The following is a 19,331-nucleotide window of genomic DNA, read 5'->3' as shown; positions in this document are numbered from 1 at the left end:
ATATCTGAACGTGTACTTCGAACGAGGTTCAAGCGCCTATTGTTCTACGAGGGAATTCTGAGCACTAACTACACAATATAAAGAGCAATGTTGTAGTCTGTTGCTACTGCTACGCAAAAACCACTGTAAGCACGACAGGTTACCATACAGGGTGTTTGTTTCCATAACAAAGCGTAAAAACTGCAGCAGTCCTTTATGAAATGGAGGTGTTTAACTTTGTTTTTGCTACTTTCTTGATGTTATTTATTGGCAGTTCTTCAGATGAAGTTACCAGGGGTGGTAGGAGAGAGGCAACGACAAGTACTGCATGTCCGTGCTCCGATCCGGCATTATGCAAAGTGATATCAACGCCGCCGCGCAAAGAAGTAAAATGAATTATTGTAGGACACGTATGGGGTTGCAGCCTACACCCTTTTTCGAGAGTTGCAAATTTCGAAAAAGGAGTATAGCGCCCAAGTAACTGGGTATGCATCCATCTTCTGGCTATGAACAAAAAATATGCTTTTTTACATGATGACCTATTACAGTATTAGTAATAGGTCATCATGTACAAAATATTGAAACTTTCTTCCCTGCACGTGTTTTTGTTTTCACATGGAGTTTTCTTTTGAATAGGAGACTTTCCAACGCTAGGCGGCAGCAGACATACCGGGTAAATTTCCATAGACCTTTTCGCAAATACCGGGGCGTGCGCGTAAAACTTGGAATTAGGTGCATTGTGGTCTAGCTGGTATCAAAATTTGATCCATATATATCCCACAATGCACCTCATTCAACAGTCTGCGCTTGGGCATTGGTATTTGCGATAAGGTCTATTGTTTACGTAGTTCTGAACATGCGCATAGTTCTGAGAACAATGGATTTACCCGGTAAGTCTGCTGCCCTCTATCGTCCCAGAAAGTCTCCCATTGGATCCCGCCAAAAGGAGGCCCACCTATAAGAACTAGGGGTGTGTGGGTGGTGGTGGTGGGGGGAGGGGGGTAGCCATGTTCTTTGTTCTCAAGGTAAGTTTTTGAGGCGGGTCACAATCCACTCGAGTTTGTACATCGTGACCAACAATATAGGTTATAGTGGATAGTGGAAGCCTAATTTCTATAGTTCTACGGGTAATGTTATTTTAATAAATAAATAATAATTCAAGTAGCCAAAATGTGTTTTTATAATTCAAAATTGTGCTGCGTGGACAGTTTTTTAATGAAGCATTTATTATAATCTTTCTATACATTAGTTTTACTCTTCATAAAAAAATAGCTAATACTTCTGGTAAAGGCACACACTTCGGCGGTAATCCAGAGCCTGTACGTATTTTGAATGCAACTTTACAATAATTATTTTCTTTTGGGGTAGGTTTTTGCTTTTTGGATCGGCGGGAGCACGTGGAAACATTTCGACTGGACACAACTAACAACAATCGTTATGTTAAATCGACATGATCCAAAGCTGATGTGCTTCGCTCACTCTAAGGGTGTCAGAGTTGTAAGTATGGGTAAGTAATAAATGTTCAAGGTTCATTTACTTTCACAATATCAAAAAGCAAAAGACACAATAAAAACGAGTAATTACTATTATGAACATTTTTCACATAGGTAAGAAGACAAACTTGGTAACGAATGGAGAGCGGTTGATAGTATACAAATATTGACTGCTTCGAGTGCTATGGTTAAAACTATGACTCCCGAGGTGATCCCCGGAGCGTTCTTTTTTCACGAGGCGAAGCCGAGGGAAAATAGAACGCTACGTACGGGGATCACCTCGGGAGTCATAGTTTTTAACCATTGCACGAGTAAAAGCAGTCAATATTTGTTTTATAACACCCCAAACATTTCTAAATACTGTACAATTATTATTAAGTTACAGACCTGAATGCTACAATCCACGGACGACGCGAATACAGATTGCAAACACTTTTACTGTGCTGCATGTAGTGCTGCATGCAATCCGAAATGGTTACAGACTATTAATTTATCATCCTCGTACACGCAACGGACGTCTAGGTACTGCACGCCGTGTGTTAGTCTTCGGACTAGCGCGTGGCAAACCGACGCACTATCACACGACCGTCGTCTAGCAAAACTAAGACATGTCATGTGACGCGCTCTAAACCAATGAGCAGGCAGAATACTTGCAAGGGGTGTTATAATATAAAACATGAAAACGGCTTCATCTGAAGATGTAGTTTTTGAGCAAGGGGTTTTCTCACTCGGACCTTCTTCTATAATCTGAAAGCACAGTTGTGCATGCAACAAGGCTTTTTTTTTCATTCTTTCAAATTCGATGACAAATAATATTGAGTCAAGATTATCACAGGTTTGTTATTTTTACATAGTGTTGGGATACACTAATTTTGAGAATATTGGTCTTTGACAATACCAAACGTGTCCAGCAGCCGATCGAAACACGGAATGTATCCTATCTCGATATAGGACGAGTTACTGGTCCTAGCTTAGAATGGGTTCAATGCGTCCTAAACCTCTATACGGAACTCCTAAGTCCTAAGATTAATCCTAAGTTAGGAAAAGTTTGATGAAATCGAAAGCTGTGTCTTTGTGAGTAAGTTTTTTTCTAACTTTCTTTGAACAACTCCAGGTGTTTTACCAGCAGCGTCTCTCTCTAGCATCTCATCTCGTTCTAACTGGATCATGGATCGTGTCAATGACGTCATTGGAGAACACTTGGATGGCATTAACATCGATATTGAGTACCCACTAAAACAATCAGAAGCTCATTTATTGAAGGATTTTATGTCGGAGCTGACGAAAACTTTCCATTTATCCATTCCAAACTCACAGGTATTTTTTTTTATTTTTCCGGTCTTTCCGGGTTTTGGCATTTAGTTTGTGTACGACACAAAACACAAAAGTTTATATATTTATATAATAATGATAATGGACACCTTTGGTAATTGTCAAAGACCATTATTCTCACTTGGTGTATCACAACATTATGCATGAAATAGGAAACCTATTTGGGGCTCTTGGTCATCGAAGTTGCAAGAGATTTATGAAAGGAAAAACCCGAATTGTCGCACAAAATGTGTGTGCTTTCAGATGCATAATAGAATACTTTAGCTGAAGTCTTTTATTATTGAGAGAAAAATTACCTTATTCTCAAAAACTATACATTACTTCAGAGGGAGCCATTTCTCGCAATATTTTAGACCTTCAACAGCTCTACAATGGTCGTTCAATGTATAAGTTTTATTTGTTTATATAAAAAAAAATACTAATAGTGTTTTAGTACCTTTAAAGGGTCTGGGTACTTTTTGTACGACACAAAACACAAACATTCATAGATTTACATTCAACTTTAAGTCAAAATGTAAACGTACTGCGCGCAACGCATCAGCTAATAGTAGCTCTCCATTGACAACCAAACTGAGTGACCCGTTTGTGCCTGTGACGTCATTGGCATTGTCTCTATTTTCCCCTGTTATATTTCTCTCCTCATCAGGTTACCTTTGATGTCGCTTGGTCTCCAAACTGCGTTGATGACCGTTGCTATGACTACAAGGGTATAGCCGAGTCATGTGACTTTGTTTTCATAATGGCTTACGCTGAGCAGAGCCAGATATACGGGCCGTGTATTGCTATGGCTAATGCACCGTACAACAAAACTATCAAAGGTAAATAATATTATTGTAAGTTATCACACAAGCGGAAGTGGAATACAGAAAAATATAGCGCTACTGCGTCCCACATTCGACGATATGAAACTATTCTCATGAAGACGAGCAGGGTATACTGTTCGAAACGTCGAGCCCAAACCAGTTCTTTTCAGAGCCAACATTCAATCAAAAGAGAATAACACATGGTTGTACCCGCAACTATTTATTTTGAGTTCCTTTTTATGATAGGAAACACACGTACATGCAATGAAAGTCAAAACATGATAGAAACGAAAGGAAAGAACGAGTCATCAGCAGAGCTGTATTGCAGTTAGATTTGATTCAAGTCCCGTACTCGTGCGATTGGTGTCAACTATGTTCAGGTGATTGATTGATCGAACTATAATAGCATACAGTATCTGTAACGGAGCGGCACAGGTTAGAGTATCCCAAGCTTTCTGTCTGAGCGATGGGACTGATAATAAAAGAACTCTCACGGGATTGCGACTGGAGGCAAGTTTATTTGCAGTGTAGGCCTACACGACTCTTGCTTTTTTTCTTTCTACATATCGCCCTCATGTGTATAGTGGTAGTGCAATCATTTTTTGCATCACGATTATCTTGGCGACGAAGACAGATTGCTAACGTGTATAATTGTTTCTTTCTTATGTCGTTGTTGTTTGGGTGTTTGTTTGTTGGTTTGTTTGTTTGTTTTTTTGCTTTTTGTTTGTTTGTTTATTTATTTTTTTATTTTTTTATTTTAATTATTTCAGGGATTAGAGGATATCTTGATATTGGAATATCTCCTGACAAGCTGGTGTTGGGAGTGTCTTGGGGTGGACTGGATTACGTCTGCCAAAACATGTCAAAGGTAAGCTTTTTTTACACTTGGCATGTTTAGACAAAGTGAATAATTGGTAGTTATAAGAAAGTTCGAAGTACATTTGACATTGACTATTAAATGCTGATCTATAAGAGAGCGATCATTTTCAAACGATATTGATTTAATCGTATTCAGAAATTTTGCGATTTTTTTTGGAACTGGCCGGGAATTCCCGTGAGACAGCGGACCAGTCTATGTTGTTAAAAATCCAGCGGGTAAACGACCTTGTCCTGGCCTCTCTAAGTGTTTCTCAAGATTATCTCTATAAAAGTCAGGGGTAATTGGATTGAGGCAGTTTCTAACTGGTAGTGGGTGCGTTCGTTTAGCTTCCCTGGGTCGACCCCGGTGTGTTTTTTTTTCCCTAGGACGAACGTGGGTTATTATCTGCACACGTTTGTCATGGAAAAAAAACCACGCCACACACCGGGGTCGACCCAGGGAAGCTAAACGAACGCACCCAATGTTACGCACTAAATGGTTGCAATACCAAACTCAGAGTTCTGGTTTCGTATCCCTATCACAGGATAACGTCTGTTCCATCATACATGTGCCTTTCCGAGGCGCACCCTGCAGTGACGTCCCATCCAAAGGACGATCCTATGCATTTATGATGTCCCATCTCAAAATATCAACTTCAGGCAGACTGTACAATGCGACATACGCATCGCCATATTTCAACTATAAGGTAAGTAGGTTCAAAGGTCAAAGGTTACACACATAGACCCTTTTCGAAAAAACGGTTTCAGCTTGAGGCTCCGTTCTCACGTCTGAAACTAAATAGTGCAGTTCGTTTTCGTATGTTCGATGCCCAAACAATGCTTATAAAAAGAGTACATTCTGAAGTGCCAAAATTATCCTGCTTTGTTTTTTTCTTTGTTTTAATTGCTTTTAACTATTTGTGTGACGTCACTCTATTGTTGAAAGTGTAGGTTTTTTAACGAATCTACACTACAACGTTTTTACACTACACTGCAATAACGCAACCCCAGAACATACATGACATCCCATTAATAAAATCAACTAAATAGTAATTGTGGATTTTTCTGAGGTCAATTGAAGTAGGTCTTCCGAACTTTCTGGTGCTAAGTGCACTGTTTACTGAATAATTCGTTTATGTTATTTTTGTTTGTACAAATAGATCGGCTCGAAAAGACAAATAAGGCAGGCGTGGTATGATGACCCACCTTCCCTGACCCTTCGCTATGAGTACGCTAAAAGGACGAAACTACGTGGAGTAGGGATATGGAATGCAGATAGCCTGGACTACAGTCAGGACCCAGAAGCAAAGAAGGACACCAAAGCAATGTGGGATGCAGTCAAATACTTTTTAAAGAACTGAATGCGCGATTGTTATCATTACTCTAGTGTTGGAGAAACACATTACCTAATGGGCTGGGGCTTTGGCTATAAAAACGGTCGTTTGTGAAAATGGATCTCCTTTAAATGCAAAAGAGTGCAAAAGCACGCTTTGAAGAGCCGTATATGAGGGACAACTCTTGTTCGAGTGGTCTTCCACTCTTTTCGATTTAAGTTTGCATCTGTTTGAGTGATTTTCACTCTGTCCTGGAGTGAAACCCCTTTAAAAAGTGAAATAACCACCACTCTTTTTTTGAAGAGCCACATGAGGGACAACTCGAAATGTTACGAGTGGTGTTTTTCACTCTTTTACATTTAGAGAGATGGTTGGAAAGTTGTTATTAAAAAGAGTTGGTTCAAACAAAAATACCCTTTAAAAATGTGAGTCTTCTTGTTTACCAGTTCATGAAATAACGCGGTCAGTACTATTATACGCCTTGCATGGCAACTAAAACAATACCCTTGGAAATCTCAGTTTTCGTCACACACAGGGGTGTCACCTGATGGGAATAGTTATGTCCAGGTTTTCTTGTCATTGAATAGTTAACTCCTCCAGTAAAAGGTAGTTTCAGTAATATTTTGTTCGCGAAATGGAATATAAAATAAGTATCCCGAACATCCGATAAATCTACAAAGAAAGACAGTTCTCTAAGAACAAACTCTACATGGCAAGTAGATACACACATTGTGTAACCGCAGACCAAATAATGTATATTGATGCCCCACCATGCAATGCCTAAAATCCTATATAAAATAAGTTGTTTCTATAAATTTGTTTTTTACCTAGTGAGTTTAATAAAAGCAATAAAATACATTTTGAATTTATCATTTGGTTTAGTACAATTGCATCAAGCTTCAATTATCATAAAGAACATTTTGGTGATTTGAGTTTTTATGAATATCTTTGAAATAAACGTACTTTAAAGAAACATTCTCAGAGAGAAGATGTTTGCTATCGTATTTCTTGCAGTGGCGGCTGCTGAGTGTATCGTAACCCGCTGGGCCATTATATCTCATAGCGCTGCAAAACGGTATATGTTTGCGCTTTTTACTGCAGCAGAAAATCTACCGTAAAGCAGCGCTAAGTATATGTGCAGTGGAGGGTACTTAATCGGTCTGAGTCATTGTTAATCATTTTTGACAAAATTTTCCATCTAAAAAAAAATGTGTTTCTCTTTCTTTGTCCAAAGGCCTACCTAACAGCGAGAAGTTGACTGGGTTTGGTCCTGTTTTACAAAATAAACGAATGTCACTCAAAAGTTCAGTAATGGCGGTTGCATACCCTTTGCTACTCAGAATGATTAGATTCAGTCCAAGCAACATTATATGAATTAAAGCTACAAACATGAGTGCTTTAAAAAAACTATGATAAAATATTGTTTCATTCATTTCTTAATAATAATAACAACAACAACAACAACAACAACAACAACAACAACAACAATATCAATAATAATAATTAATAATAAAAAATAAAAAAATAATTATTATAAATAACAACGCTTAGAAGGTGCCTTACATCCTTGACTGGACCACGAGGCGCTGTACACATTAAAAATAGCTGCAAACAAGAGCAAAAATAACCAAAGAGCATAACAGATTTCTAAAAATATAAACCACAAAAATGGACCAGCCAATAGTTAAAACCACAAACCGCGAAATTTAAAAAGTTGAAAAATGGAAAAGCACTAATAATAACCCGGTTTTTTTTATATAGCGCTTTTCACACCCGGGGGCGTCCCAAAGCACTACTATAAAAAGATTAGTTAATCTTACAATACTTTAAAAAGGTGTCCATATAGGAAATACACTTACACTTAACTCATATCAGGAGTCGATCCCGCAAAGAGTCAGGACCAGTCCCTTTAAGACTAGACCAGCAGGAAAGAATGCTTGTTTATTTATGTGGCGTCACTGTGGTTTTGAGTTTTTTTTTTTTTTTTTTTTTTTTTTAATCATAAATATCGGTCAAGTTCTTGAATTGACTTCACCCTACGCTATCTCCAGTTATCATGACCACACTATACACACTCGAGCAAAACAAAACTAACCTACGTCCAAATACTCAGCTTTTTTATTTGGTGAACTTTCTTTATTCTGCACTTAGAGGCACTGGACACTATTGGTAATTACTCAAAATAATTGTAACGAGCAATAGAGAGCTGTTGCTATAGTAGTGTGAGACATGGCTTCCACTGATGTATTTTATACCCAGTAACATTTATTTTTAAAGGCAGTGGACACTATTGGTAATTACTCAAAATAATTGTAAGCATAACAGCTTACTTGGTAACGAGCAATAGAGAGCCGTGTTATGGTAGTGTGAAAAACGACTTCCACTGAAGTATTATTATATTCAGTAACATTTATATTAAATGCTGTTATTTATTACAACAATGAACATAATTATTTTGAAAATTACCCAATTAATACAGAAGCATGAGATGTGAAATATATTTTGTGAGTAAAGTTGTTGAGAAAGAGGTACTCTCACCAAAATAATTATTTGAATTGAATTTGAGACCTCGACTGGGGTTTCAATTTCAAGCATCATGAAAGCGCACAACTTGTGCGACAAGGGTGTTATTTTTTTGTTCCATTATATCTCTCGCAACTTCGACGACCAATTGAGTTCAAATTTTCACAGGTTTGTTATTCTGTGCGTATGTTGGGATACAACAAGTGAGAAGACTGGTCTTGAACAATTACCACATATTATGTCCACTGCCTTTAAAGGCACTAGACACATTTGGTAGTTGTTAAAGGCAGTGTACCTAATTGGTAATTGTCAAAGACTAGCCTTCACAGTTGGTGTTTCTCAACAGGTGCATAAAATAACAAACCTGTGAAAAGTTGAGCTCAATCGGTCATCGAACTTGCGAGATAAGAATGAAAGAAAAAACACCCTTGTCACACGAAGTTGTGTGCGTTTAGATGGTTGATTTCGAGACCTCAAGTTCTAAACTTGAGGTCTTGAAATCAAATTCGTGGAAAATTACTTCTTTCTCTTCAGAGGGAGCCGTTTCTCACAATGTGTTATACCATCAACCTCTCCCCATTACTCGTCACCAAGAAAGGTTTTATGCTAATAATTATTTTGAGTAATTACCAATAATGTCCAGTGCCTTTAAAAACACTTTGTGGCCTTTGTGTTTTTCCTGCATGCAGTGGCTGCTGAATGAACAATATTAAACCTTGAAAAGCCATATATAAATAATTCTCACAACCCAATCAATACAACACATGTCATTATATAAAAGGGTTTCGCTGTGACCCAATTGCAAATGTAATGGGGCATTGCAAACCTTGAAATACCAAGAGTGAACAAACTTTCCAAACAAAGGCCTAACTTGAACCTGTTTTTTCGTAGGCTGTTTTTTCTACGCTGACTAAAACGTCGAGGTGTGGCAGGGCCTTCAGATATGGAAAGGTTTGCGGTAACACCGTGTAATGACTATCTCTAAGTGAGTTGAAGTGGTTCTGAAAAGAGCCGTAGTGGTTCAACTCGACGTTTCGATCAGTGTGCTCTGATCGTCTTCTGGAGAAACCAGTAGTCATAATATGGTGTTACATGCACAAAGCTTTCCATAATATATAATGCATGTCTTAGTCAACTATATGCATAGTGAAGAACTTATCTATTTGATGGAAGGTGACATAAGACTATGCCTATATAAGGAACAAAAATAATAACATATCCGAGTGAATGGAAAAATGTTTTCGGTGGAGCAACAACATTTCGATGGAACGAAAACGGCTCACTCTGAAGTAACGTCGTTTTTTTTTTTTTAGAAAGAGGTTATTTCTCTCTCAACTAATGGTAGACTTCAGGCCTGAAGCCTGAAAGCACACATATTGCACCAGTGGTGTTTTTCTTTATTTCCTTTCATCATTTCTCTCGCAACTTCAATGACCACTATTGGGTCAACATTTTCACAGTTTTGAAATTTTCTGCATATTATTATGTTGGGATACACCAAGTGAGTATACCGGTATTTGACAATATTATTACCAAACGTGTCCATTGCCTTTAACAGAAGCACACTGCGTATTTAAGTGATATTTTTTTTGAACGCATGCAAAGGAACATTAGTCATTTACGTGACCTTTGACCTAGATTAAAGCAACTTGTTAAAAGCGTTATTAATATTTAACTTCGAAAACAAACGGCCCTCTATTGGGAGGCTCAAAGTCCATCAATGGCCGCCATGTACGAGTTTGTTGTCATCTTACCCGTTTGTAACAGTGTGCCTTAGTTTGACGGATACACAGTAAGTTTGCATCAATGTAAACAGAGTAACTTTGATGTTTATACCTCCATTTAATTGTATTATTGAAGACTCGAGACACATTGGTTATGACTCCACCTAATTGTTAGCATAAACATTCACTTGGTAACGAGCAATGGAGAGCTGATGTTGATAGTATAAAATATTGAGAGAAACGGCTCCCTCTGAACTGCCTATAGCTTTTGAGAAAGATGTAATATCTCGCTCAATTAATTTATTTATTTTATTTTAATTCTTCGGACAAAAAAAGCAAAACAATAAACAAGCACAGTCCGTCCAGGGAAGGGCAAAAGTAAATAAAAACTGTCTTAAAAATTAGATGTGCCCTCCCAGACCTAGCTCATAAAAAATACACATTTATATACTATACATTAAACATTATGAAATTGCAGTAAAAACTTAAACAAAAGATGGCAAGTAAAAACCAATAACACAAACACAAAGATCGCAGCTAGAAGCCTTTTCGATGCATCATCTGAAAGCACACAACATTAATTTTTGTGCAACAATGGCAGTGCTTGTTTTATTATTCTCTTGCAAATTTTATGTTGGGACACTCCAAGATGAGAACAGGGCCTACTGGTCATTAAAAAAAAATTGTCTAGTGCCTTTAAAGGGATGGTATAAGTTAGATAATAATGGCTGTAATAAGAATTTCATAATCAATCTGCTTTCAGACTAGAATTAAACATTATTGTTATCCCTGTTTTTATAATACAGTAAGTAATCTTCGATCGTAAATTTGTCTTTGGCGAGACAAGGCTTGTTATGTTGGGCCAGTAAAGTTAATAAGCATACTATTGTATATCCAAAACCAATTGTATTTTTTTCACAAAGATTCCTTTCGTACAGAGTCGTCCAAGTATTCACTCTGTTTTTTATAAATTTTTCTTCCAAGGGATTCTCGAGGACTATTCACTAGGCGAGCAATGGAGTTCTCCTTCCAGTTGGTTTTGCTTGCTTCAATAATCAGTAAGACATCATTTCATAATTAATTATGTCCGCATGCTCGACATGTAGCAGAGACCCCCCCCCCCCCCTCCCATCCCTCCCCATCACATACACACGCATGCACGCAATGCATGCACGCAACTCTACGGATCCGGCTTGTGGGGTCCTAACATTGTTGATCTCTAATTATTCCATTTTCTTAAAAAAAAAATCCCCTGTGGGTCCAACGAGAACAAGGAATTCCCTTGTGGTTCTATTGTAACAATGTGTACAAGATCCCACAAGGACTCTTCCATAAGCCCACTGCAGCTCTGTGTTGCAGTCACTCTGTGGACATTCCTTTGTTCTGTACATTGAAGACAAATCCTAGTTCTTCAACAGTGTAAATAGCACAGTGGGGACATGTACAAATCTCCTGAAGACTGAAGACGAGCAGAGTATACTGTTCGAAACGTCGAGACCACACTGGCCCATTTCAGAGCTAACACAACCACAAAAGAGATTTCCAAATGGCTGTACCCCGCCATTTTCCTGTTATTGTTTTATCCACACCATGCAAAGCTTCAAACCATTCTTAAGTCTACAATGGGTGCGTTCGATTAGCTTCCCTGGGTCGACCCCGCGGTGCTCACTCGGGTGAGCCCCTGACACCCCCCCCCCCTCAAGTGACCCACTCCACAAGCAGGGCACTGCGGGCTGACCCGAGTGAGCACCCGTCAATGCTATTCGAACGTACCGGGGCAGACCGGGGTGGACTTCTTTAACTTTTCCTTTCAACCACTAAATCCAATGGGGGACTTTCGGGACGCTTGGTGGCAGCAGACTAACCATGTAAAATCCATTGTTCTCGGTAATGCCAATGACAATTTAATACCTGGTAAGTCTGCTGCCACCTAGCGTTCCAAAGTCTCCCATTGTCAATCTCATTTTAACCATAGGTTGCTGCCTCGCCATTCAGTGCTACGAGTGTACACTTACTGAGCTCGGAGCAGGAGATCCCAAATGCGATGACCAAATCTATGATCTGGACCCACCTTTCTCGAAAGAATGCGATCCAAATGTCTACGAAAAATGCAGGGTAAATCGAAAAAGGAAAAATAATATCGAAGTCTTACATAGCGCACGTATCTACAAACCAAACAAGGTACTCAAGGCGCTGAGTATATTATGCAAACTTTCAGAAAGATAGGTTATTGCAGTCATGAATTCTATTTAGCACCTTATAATGGTTAAAAGGTGCTACGGCGCATACAGCAGCCGCATCCAGAACATCGGGCTTTTTCGAAAAGTACACTGGGTTCTTTTACGTGTGTTACACAACACACGGAACCAATGGCTTTAAGTCCCATCCGAAGGACGAAGGTTAACCATGTTTCAGCCCCTGGAGTTGGTGGCATCGTGTCCCTGGTGGCATTTGATTTGGGTCTTCTTGTGCAACACTATTTCAAGCACCCGTACATTGCAATGCTCGTCTTTCTGCTCTAAATTGTGACTGTTTACCTAATACAATTTTGGGATGACAGTACACTGATAAGGCTATCCTGAATAAATTAATAAATAAATGAATAAATGAATGTATGAATAATTTATGTTTTTGTTCTTTGTTCCCCTCAGAAAGTCAAGACGTATCTGGCCAATGGCAAGACGAGTGTAGTTCGAGCATGCGCAGAGCGAACATGCTACGACAAAGGATGCAAGAAATTCGAAGGTCAAGTTGTCTGCGACCATTGTTGCTTTGGTGATTTGTGCAACAGCGCAAACTCAATGACATTTGACACGGCGATGATCGTTGCATTGCTGTTATCTGTGAGATGGACATTTTACTTGTGGTTGAAATAACTGTTTGTTGTACGGGGTTTTTGGTTTGTATTTTTAGTTGTTGAACTTACTGGGGACGGGAGAGGGTTCGGGGGGGGGGGGACGGGAGGGGGGGGGGGGGTCCACTGACAATATGAAGAAAAAAACCACCGTGAAATCTCAGTGAAGTGCAGAATTGGGCTAAAATTCAAGGAACCATTTTCTCTTTTACTGGACACTTGGTCAAAATAATTGTTAGCAAAACTTGCTTGGTAACAGTTAGCAATGGGGAGCTGTTGATAATATAAAACATTGGGAGAAACGGCTCCCTCTGAAACGTAATTATCGATAATTATCTCGCAACTTCGATGACCAATTGAGTTCAAATTTCCACAGGTTTGTTATTTTGTGTGCAGATGTATGTTGAGACACACTAAGTGAGAACACTGGTCTTTGACAATTACCAAAAGTGTCCAGTGTCTTTAAATGAATTTTAATTTAATATAACAATCTTGAAAAAGAGTCTCAGAGCCATTACCGTGGCCTCTGTGAATTTCACCATGATTTCAGGGAATGTTCTCCATACAAGCCCAGACGTATTTCAAGGAGAAAGGTGGAGTTTCAGTACTTTTTCAGTCCAAGACGTATGAGATCTGTTAAAAATATTATAAAGACGAAATGTGAACCAATGTGTGCTATAGAAAAAGTGTCACCTGTCAGTTACAATCGCATAAACTATGGACGTCTTGCGCCTTTTTGAAGATAATTTTAAGGAATCGTTTCCCATGTGCATTTCTTTAAAAACACACAAGGAGGTGCGTTTAAGATATCGTAATAATCCCACTGTGGTTAAACTACCTAGTCGGCTAATTATGGTGGCCCTTGTCGAAACGACGTCTTCGGCTTCAGGCTAGCTTGCGCGTGCTGTGCGTGATCCTGAAGCCGAAGCCGTGGTTTCGAAAAGGGCCTTTGTCACGGTATCATCAAGGTGGACCATGCCACTCATCATAGAGGGGTGTCGATCAACATGCTTGTTTGGTTGGAGTAGGGGCACAGAAGGGGGGAGGCACACAAAACACTGCAAGCATTGTTTTACTTGTGTACATTTTGTGCGTGTTATTTTAACTCAGACCTGTGCCCAATTTCAAGGAGCTGCTAAGCACAACAATTTGCTTAGCATTAAATGTTTGCCTCGATAAAAACAGGATTACCAACCAATTTTTTACGTGATTTTCAGGAGAAGCAAACAACAGTAACAAGCAATATGCAACAAATTAAAATTCGGTTGGTAATCCCGTTTTTTATCTAGGAAGAATGTCATGCTTAACAACTTTTGGTGCTAAGCAGCTCTATAAAATTGAAAATAGCTTGCTTAGTTTACACATGTTTAGGCCCACTGACAGTTTCATGCCATATACATTGATTGTGACTGGTATTTAGCTGATGTTTACTTAGCATAAGAGTTGAGTGGAGTCTTAGCCGGTAGCCAGCAAAGAATTGTTTTGCTTTAGCAACATTTTGTGCATAAGCAGCTCTATGAAATTGGGCCCAGATCTTGAATTACACTGCGACAAGCCACAGTGTGGTCATGACCTCCGTTGCCCATGTACTTGGCCTTATAGTCGAGAGGCTCTTTGATCTATGGGTGCGTTCTATTAGCTTCCCAGCGTCATCCCCGGTCTGCCCCGGTGCGTTCGAATAGCTTTGGACGGCATTTCAGGTTTTATTCAAACAGTACAAAGTTCGAAATGTACGGCAGACGTCATCGAATGGTTTGCTGCGTCAGACAAGGTGACAGTCATTCTAAGCAATGGCAGTTTTGAGTCATAAATTGTTCCGTTGTTCGACTCTGGGTTTTGATTGGAGGAATGAAGTCACATGGTGACGCGACCTAAAGAGTGTCACGTGGTTTAGGGAACATTATTAAGGAGCTGATTGCATTCCACGAAACATTGCTTGCTCGTTATCAAACCAGTCGACACCAGACCCAGAAAATTATTTTGGATACAAAAGGTAAGGTGAATTTAATAAATTTTGTTTACAAAAATATAATTTTTTTTATAAGAGTAAACACTGAAAACCATTGTCAAAATATTGTTTAATTGTTTTTAATGCAGGTTCGCCACATTGGTATGGTGCATTAAAACAAAATAGACATGGTAAATGTCAAAGACCAGTTTTCTCACTTCGAATGCTTCGAAATCGAGCATCTGATAGCACACAACTTCGTATGACAAGGGTGTTTTTCTTTCCTTTATTATCTCGCAACTTCAATGACCATTTTGAGTAAAACATTTCACTTGTTTATGATGTTATGCATTTTATGTTGCATATTATTATACCTATTATGCATATTAGTATAGACCTGTGACATCACTTGTTTACAAAAGAGCCACAGAGCCTGGACTTCCTGCAGGCACGATTTGTACACAGCCTAATGGAAGAAAACATGAAATCTTATACTTTATGGGGATTGCACTGTCTAATTCTTATCAACTTTTGATATGATGAAAGGGGGCACATCTCAAAACTACTCCAGCTTTTACTTTCATAACTCTTGGTTTGATGTGGAAATTATGATACAAAATGTCAAGTTTCCCATACGATCAGTGCAGTATCTTGCCTGCCAGAAAATCCAAAGAATGTGCAAGGTCACACTTATTGTAAACAAAGGTCACATGGTCTATAGATATAACTTAAATTTAATTCAAACGTTTGCTTAGGTTTGTTGGAAAGGCCCGGATAACGTTACTTACCGCCAGACGAAACTTGTTATCAAGAAAAATGAAGGCGTTCATTGCAATCGTGTTTATTGCTGCATTTATCGGTGAGTCAAATAAAAATAATAATAATAATACAGGGAGAGCCAAACAGAAGTTGACGGGGATTGGTGATGTTTTTTAAAACAAACAATTTTAATAAATGACTCTCACAAGTTCAGTTAAAGGAACATTACAGAATTGGTTTTGCTAGCAAAAAAGTTGCTGACAGTGTAAGCACTCTATGTAATCCACCATATACATAAATTGACAAACCTGTAGAAGTTAGAGATCGATCGGCCATCTGGGTCACGAGAGAATAGTGAAAAACCGATCACACATTTCGCATTGCATCGATGCCAAAACAAAAATGAATAAAACGCTCACTGAGCGATAAACTCAAAACGCGAAATTAGATTATTTATTTCTCATCAAATATGAAATTTCAGAGAGAAATATTTCAAGGGATGTTTTCTACTATCATCATCATTAGACCGTGTAAGTTTTATGTAAAATGTGATCTTCACAATTTTTGTTTCTTACCAATTCTGTAACGTTCCTTTAAAAATATATTTAACAAGCACTCTCTCCTGCTTATTAGAAACAAGAATAAAAGAAATTGATCATTCCTTAGAGGAGTTATGTTAATTTTTTTAAGCATTAAGGTACTCATTTTGCAAGTGGCAGTGTCATGGCCGAGTGCTTAAGAGCACCGGATTCAGGCACTGGTGTTTGATCAGCAGGGTGTGGGTTCGGATCCCGGTCGTGACGCTTGCTACATACAATTGGGGAGGTAGTGCTTTCTTCTCTACCGGCCTGGCTTCGAATTGATGATACCCAAGCCTACATCCGTATGGACTGTAAAAGGGGTAACCCTGTTTCAGCCCTAGGAGTAGGTGGCAACGGCCTCTGGAAAACAAATAATTGTAGGCCACACCTTGAAGTGGCCTTCAGGCCTTGTGAGTCAGGCGACTTGCATAAAAAAAAAAAAAAAAAAAGCTGTCCACGGAATACATGACAAAACAAATAAATGGCTTTTTTATACCCTTTGCTGTATTTACTCAGATGATTAGATTCAGTCAAACATTACTTCCATAGACAGCTGCAGCTAAAAAACTTAAGTGCTTTCAGTAACACTGGCATAACTTCTCTTAGAAATGATCAATTTGTTTTGTTCTTTTCAGATGAGCTGGAAAGAATAAGGGAATCAATGTGTGGTGAAGAGGTTTTCAACTAGTGGTTTAATCCCAACGAGGCCTGGTTCTTGATAATTTTACCGAGACGAAGTTCTTCGAATTTTCTCCTTGATAAAATTTCTTCATTGATAAAAACAGGATTACCAATAAAGTTTCCAATTGTTGCATATTGCAATTGTTACTGGTATTCAGCTGATGTTTGCTCATCCTGACAATCATGTGGAAATTTGGTTGGTAATCTTGTGTTTATTAAGGCATACATTTCATGCTCAGCACATTTCAGTGCTTAGCAGCTCTATCAAATTCCTTGATAGCAAAACCAATTTTGTAATGTACCTTTAATTGTCATCTCTATGTTCAGATTTCGGGAATGCAATCAGTTGTTACGAATGCGCTGGAACTGGGAGTTCGGCTTGCGGTGACCCATTTTCAGGGAGTAGTTCAGTGGAGAAGACCGATTGCTCATCCTCAATATTATACGACGACATGTGCTGGGTTAGTACTAATGACCTTTACTATCCACCATGACATATGACACTACACATTATCGAACCCACGCAGGGCATATATCACACCATGGAGGCAGCCAGGGCCTATATATCACACAATGGAGGCCACCAAGGTCTATATATCACACCATGGAGGCCACTAAAAACTAGGGCCTTAATCACACAATGAAGGCGACTAGGGCCTATATATCACACAATGGAGGCCACCAGGGCCTATAATCACACCATGGAGGCCACTAAAAACTAGGGCCTTTCACACCATGGAGGTCACAAGGGTCTATATCTCACCATGGAGGCCACCAGGGCCTATATATCACACAATGGAGGCCACCGAGGTCAATATCACACCATGGAGGCCACTAAAAACTAGGGCCTATATCACACAATGGACGCCACTATTATGGCCTTTATCACATCATGGAGGCCACTATATGTATATATCACACCATGAAGGCCACCAGGGCCTTTATCACACCATGGAAGCCACAAGGGCCTATAGCACACCATGGAGGCCACTATAGGGCCTATATCACACCAAGGCCACTATAGGTCTATATCACACCATGGAGGCCACTAAAAACTAGGGCCTATATCACACAATGGAGGCCAATGTGGCCTTTTCCACATCATGGAGGCCACTATAGGTCTATATCACACCATGGAGGCCACAAGGGTCTATATCTCAACATGGAGGCCACCAGGGCCTATATATCACACAATGGAGGCCACCAAGGTCTCTAAATATCACACCATAGAGGCCACTAAAAACTAGGGCCTATATCACACAATGAAGGCCACCAGGGCCTTTATCACATCATGGAGGCCACTATATGTCTATATCACACCATGAAGGCCAGCAGGGCCTTTATCACACCATGGAGGCCACAAGGGCCTATAGCACACCATGGAGGCCACAAGGGCCTATAGCACACCATGGAGGCCACTAGGGCCTATATCACACCAAGGCCACTATAGGTCTATATCACACCATGGAGGCCACTAAAAACTAGGGCCTATATCACACAATGGAGGCCACTGTGGCCTTTTCCACATCATGGAGGCCACTATAGGTCTATATCACACCATGGAGGCCACAAGGGTCTATATCTCACCATGGAGGCCACCAGGGCCTATATATCAGACAATGGAGGCCACCAAGGTCTCTAAATATCACACCATGGAGGCCACTAAAAACTAGGGCCTATATCACACAATGAAGGCCACCAGGGCCTTTATCACATCATGGAGGCCACTATAGGTCTATATCACACCATGGAGGCCACTAAAAACTAGGGCCTATATCACACAATGAAGGCGACAAGTGCCTATATCACACCATGGAGGCCACAAGGGCCTATAGCACACCATGGAGGCCACTAGAGCCTATATCACACCAAGGCCACTATAGGTCTATATCTCACCATGGAGGCAACCAGGGCCTTTATCACACCATGGGGCCACCTATTTTCAAAATGTCGTCATCCTGATGTAAATTATCTCAAGGTGTCGTGATCTCACATGTTGACAGCATTATTGTGCAGTAATTTATCCCATGATCTCATTTTTAAAGTTGGCACTTCTAAAGCTCTCTTGTTTGTTTTTATTTCAGAAAGCGACAACCTCAAGTGGTCTAATCAGCCGTTCCTGCTCGGCGTTCGGTATCTGCAGTCTCGTTGGGAATGGCTGTGAGACTGGCGGAGGCGAAAGCGTTTGCTGCTGCAGTGGTAACCTGTGCAACTCTGCAAGTACAACTGGGATTAGCTACGTTACCTTCGCCTCTCTGATCATTGCTAGTTTCCTCGGTATGATGTAAAAACTTCTAACAAAACCGAGCAAGAGTCATGACCTTGTGCTCCTTAATCATCTTTTAAAAGCACTGGGGTGGGTTTCACAAAGGTAGTCCTAACAATGCTAAGAGATAGGACCAGTCCTAAGTTAGGATGAGTTAGGACACATTTGCTTTTCACTTGGTGTATCTCAACATTTA

The 19,331-nt window shown here is 39.7% G+C and overlaps 3 protein-coding genes across 4 annotated transcripts; all 3 read left to right on the top strand.

Moving 5' to 3' along the window:
- Positions 1-164: 164 nt before the first annotated feature.
- On the top strand, positions 165-6,483 carry LOC117299689 (di-N-acetylchitobiase-like). The gene is made up of 7 exons (XM_033783242.1): positions 165-365; positions 1,348-1,486; positions 2,587-2,789; positions 3,451-3,622; positions 4,378-4,475; positions 5,011-5,172; positions 5,626-6,483. Exons 1-7 carry the CDS (start codon positions 201-203, stop codon positions 5,824-5,826), a joined length of 1,140 nt encoding a protein of 379 aa, XP_033639133.1. The 5' UTR covers positions 165-200; the 3' UTR covers positions 5,827-6,483.
- A 3,569-nt stretch (positions 6,484-10,052) lies between these two features.
- Positions 10,053-12,922, top strand: LOC117299543. The gene is made up of 4 exons (XM_033783092.1): positions 10,053-10,114; positions 11,031-11,104; positions 12,022-12,161; positions 12,698-12,922. Exons 2-4 carry the CDS (start codon positions 11,062-11,064, stop codon positions 12,920-12,922), a joined length of 408 nt encoding a protein of 135 aa, XP_033638983.1. The 5' UTR covers positions 10,053-10,114; positions 11,031-11,061.
- A 1,864-nt stretch (positions 12,923-14,786) lies between these two features.
- Positions 14,787-19,297, top strand: LOC117299466. Of its 2 annotated transcripts, none has more exons than XM_033783005.1 (4): positions 14,787-14,893; positions 15,617-15,707; positions 17,197-17,330; positions 18,954-19,297. In XM_033783005.1, exons 2-4 carry the CDS (start codon positions 15,665-15,667, stop codon positions 19,155-19,157), a joined length of 381 nt encoding a protein of 126 aa, XP_033638896.1. In that variant the 5' UTR covers positions 14,787-14,893; positions 15,617-15,664; the 3' UTR covers positions 19,158-19,297. The 2 variants fall into 2 exon arrangements, with proteins under 2 accessions (XP_033638896.1, XP_033638895.1); XM_033783004.1 differs by having other exon boundaries at positions 14,799-14,893; positions 15,604-15,707.
- The last annotated feature ends 34 nt before the right edge of the window (positions 19,298-19,331 follow it).

This window comes from Asterias rubens, chromosome 14 (genome assembly GCF_902459465.1).
Source record: "Asterias rubens chromosome 14, eAstRub1.3, whole genome shotgun sequence".
Classification (NCBI taxonomy): domain Eukaryota; kingdom Metazoa; phylum Echinodermata; class Asteroidea; order Forcipulatida; family Asteriidae; genus Asterias; species Asterias rubens.
Note: the sequence above shows the minus strand (reverse complement) of the source record. Positions and strands in the feature narration are given on the sequence as shown.

What these genes read in the sequence shown, in the direction of transcription:
- LOC117299689 (XM_033783242.1), top strand. Translation starts at nt 201, where the DNA reads ATGGAGGTGTTTAACTTTGTTTTTGCTACTTTCTTGATGTTATTTATT. An exon ending in TATCCATTCCAAACTCACAG is followed by an intron (nt 2,790 to 3,450) that starts GTATTTTTTTTT and finishes TCTCCTCATCAG; the next exon opens with GTTACCTTTGATGTCGCTTG. An exon ending in TCTGCCAAAACATGTCAAAG is followed by an intron (nt 4,476 to 5,010) that starts GTAAGCTTTTTT and finishes TCCCTATCACAG; the next exon opens with GATAACGTCTGTTCCATCAT.
- LOC117299543 (XM_033783092.1), top strand. Translation starts at nt 11,062, where the DNA reads ATGGAGTTCTCCTTCCAGTTGGTTTTGCTTGCTTCAATAATCA. An exon ending in TTTGCTTGCTTCAATAATCA is followed by an intron (nt 11,105 to 12,021) that starts GTAAGACATCAT and finishes TTTTAACCATAG; the next exon opens with GTTGCTGCCTCGCCATTCAG. An exon ending in ATGTCTACGAAAAATGCAGG is followed by an intron (nt 12,162 to 12,697) that starts GTAAATCGAAAA and finishes TGTTCCCCTCAG; the next exon opens with AAAGTCAAGACGTATCTGGC.
- LOC117299466 (XM_033783005.1), top strand. Translation starts at nt 15,665, where the DNA reads ATGAAGGCGTTCATTGCAATCGTGTTTATTGCTGCATTTATCG. An exon ending in GTTTATTGCTGCATTTATCG is followed by an intron (nt 15,708 to 17,196) that starts GTGAGTCAAATA and finishes CTCTATGTTCAG; the next exon opens with ATTTCGGGAATGCAATCAGT. An exon ending in TATACGACGACATGTGCTGG is followed by an intron (nt 17,331 to 18,953) that starts GTTAGTACTAAT and finishes TTTTTATTTCAG; the next exon opens with AAAGCGACAACCTCAAGTGG.